The 1,257-nt window shown below is 50.9% G+C and overlaps 1 protein-coding gene across 1 annotated transcript in view; it reads right to left on the minus strand.

The window, feature by feature from the left end:
* Positions 1-320: 320 nt before the first annotated feature.
* Positions 321-1,257, minus strand: part of LOC117634075 — a 1,702-nt gene continuing 765 nt past the window's right edge. Inside the window, exon 2 of the mRNA XM_034367985.1 lies at positions 321-1,246. Within this exon, the coding sequence (XP_034223876.1) occupies positions 321-1,246 (926 nt within the window). The remainder of the gene's footprint in view (positions 1,247-1,257) is intronic.

Raw genomic sequence — 1,257 nt, forward strand, 5'->3', positions numbered from 1 at the left:
ACCCGCTCGGGGGCGAAGTTGCGTCTCTTCTGCGCTACAGGTTTGATGGCTGGGTTGACGTGTAAGCGATGGCAGATGATCTGGGGATCGATGCCAGGCATGTCGGATGGCGACCATGCAAATACGTCTTTGTTGTTCCGGAGGAAGGCTGCAAGCTCTATCTTTTCCTCATGGCTTAGGCGCGAGCCGATCCGCGCTTTTCTCTCTGGCTTGTCAGGATCAAGGGGTACTAGCTCAACGTCCTCTTTGGGCTTCCATCCTTCTTCCGGAGAGACCTCCGGACGGATTCCCTCGACTTGGTCCTGATTCTTTGATTGCTACTAGGGAGTAGCTATTCCCTTTTCTTTCTGGTCTGCTCGGCCGTAAGAAACGGGATCTGCTTTCTCCTCTGCTTGTTCTACTCCCTTTAGATCTGCCTGATTCACAGGGAGGAACTGTGTTTGCTTGCCTTTCTTCAGCCCTTGAGGTGAGCATTTCCTCGCCATTGTCTGATCGCTGTTGATCTGGCTGATACCGCCCCCAGGAACTGGGTAACGAATCTTCTGATGTGTGGCGGAGGTGATGGCATTGATCTTGCCGATCCATGGTCGGCCTAGAATGCCATTGTAGGGTGATACTTCATCAATGACCATGAACGTTTGTGAGCTGATTACAGGTGGAGAGTAGACGTCGAGATCTATCGTGCCCACGGTAACTGTCGTTGCGCCATTGAAACCAGTCAGCGACTTGGCTGATTTATTGATCTTTGCCTCTAAGCCCATCTGTTGGATGACTGCCAATTGTAGGATGTTGGCTGCACTTCCCTCATCTGCATGGACTCGGTCGACCATGGCCTGAGCGATTTGAATGCTGATGACAAGGGCGTCATTGTGTGGTAGATCAAGGCCGATTAAGTCTTTTTTTTGGAAGCCGATCACGGGATCTTCTTCTGCCAGTGAGAAGCTAGTTGAGACTTGGGAGATCATAGTAGCCTGTTTGATCTTCCTCTTCTTTTCTTTGTTGGCCAGTCCGGACTCCTCGGAGTCGACTAGGATTGTGTTAATCCTTATGACCTTCTGGGGTGGCTCCTTGGAGGTATCGCGGTCTTCTATCTGCTGGATGGCCTGCCTCGCGATGAACTCCGTGCAATGACCTTCTCTCACGAGTTCTTCGAGATGCGCTTTCCAAGCAAAGCAATTATTCTTATTGTGCCCATGTGTCGCATGGAAGGCACAATATTTTCTGGTATCCCTCTTGTCCGGATCTCCTTTCAAGGGT

Source organism: Prunus dulcis, chromosome 7 (assembly GCF_902201215.1).
Source record: "Prunus dulcis chromosome 7, ALMONDv2, whole genome shotgun sequence".
NCBI lineage: Eukaryota > Viridiplantae > Streptophyta > Magnoliopsida > Rosales > Rosaceae > Prunus > Prunus dulcis.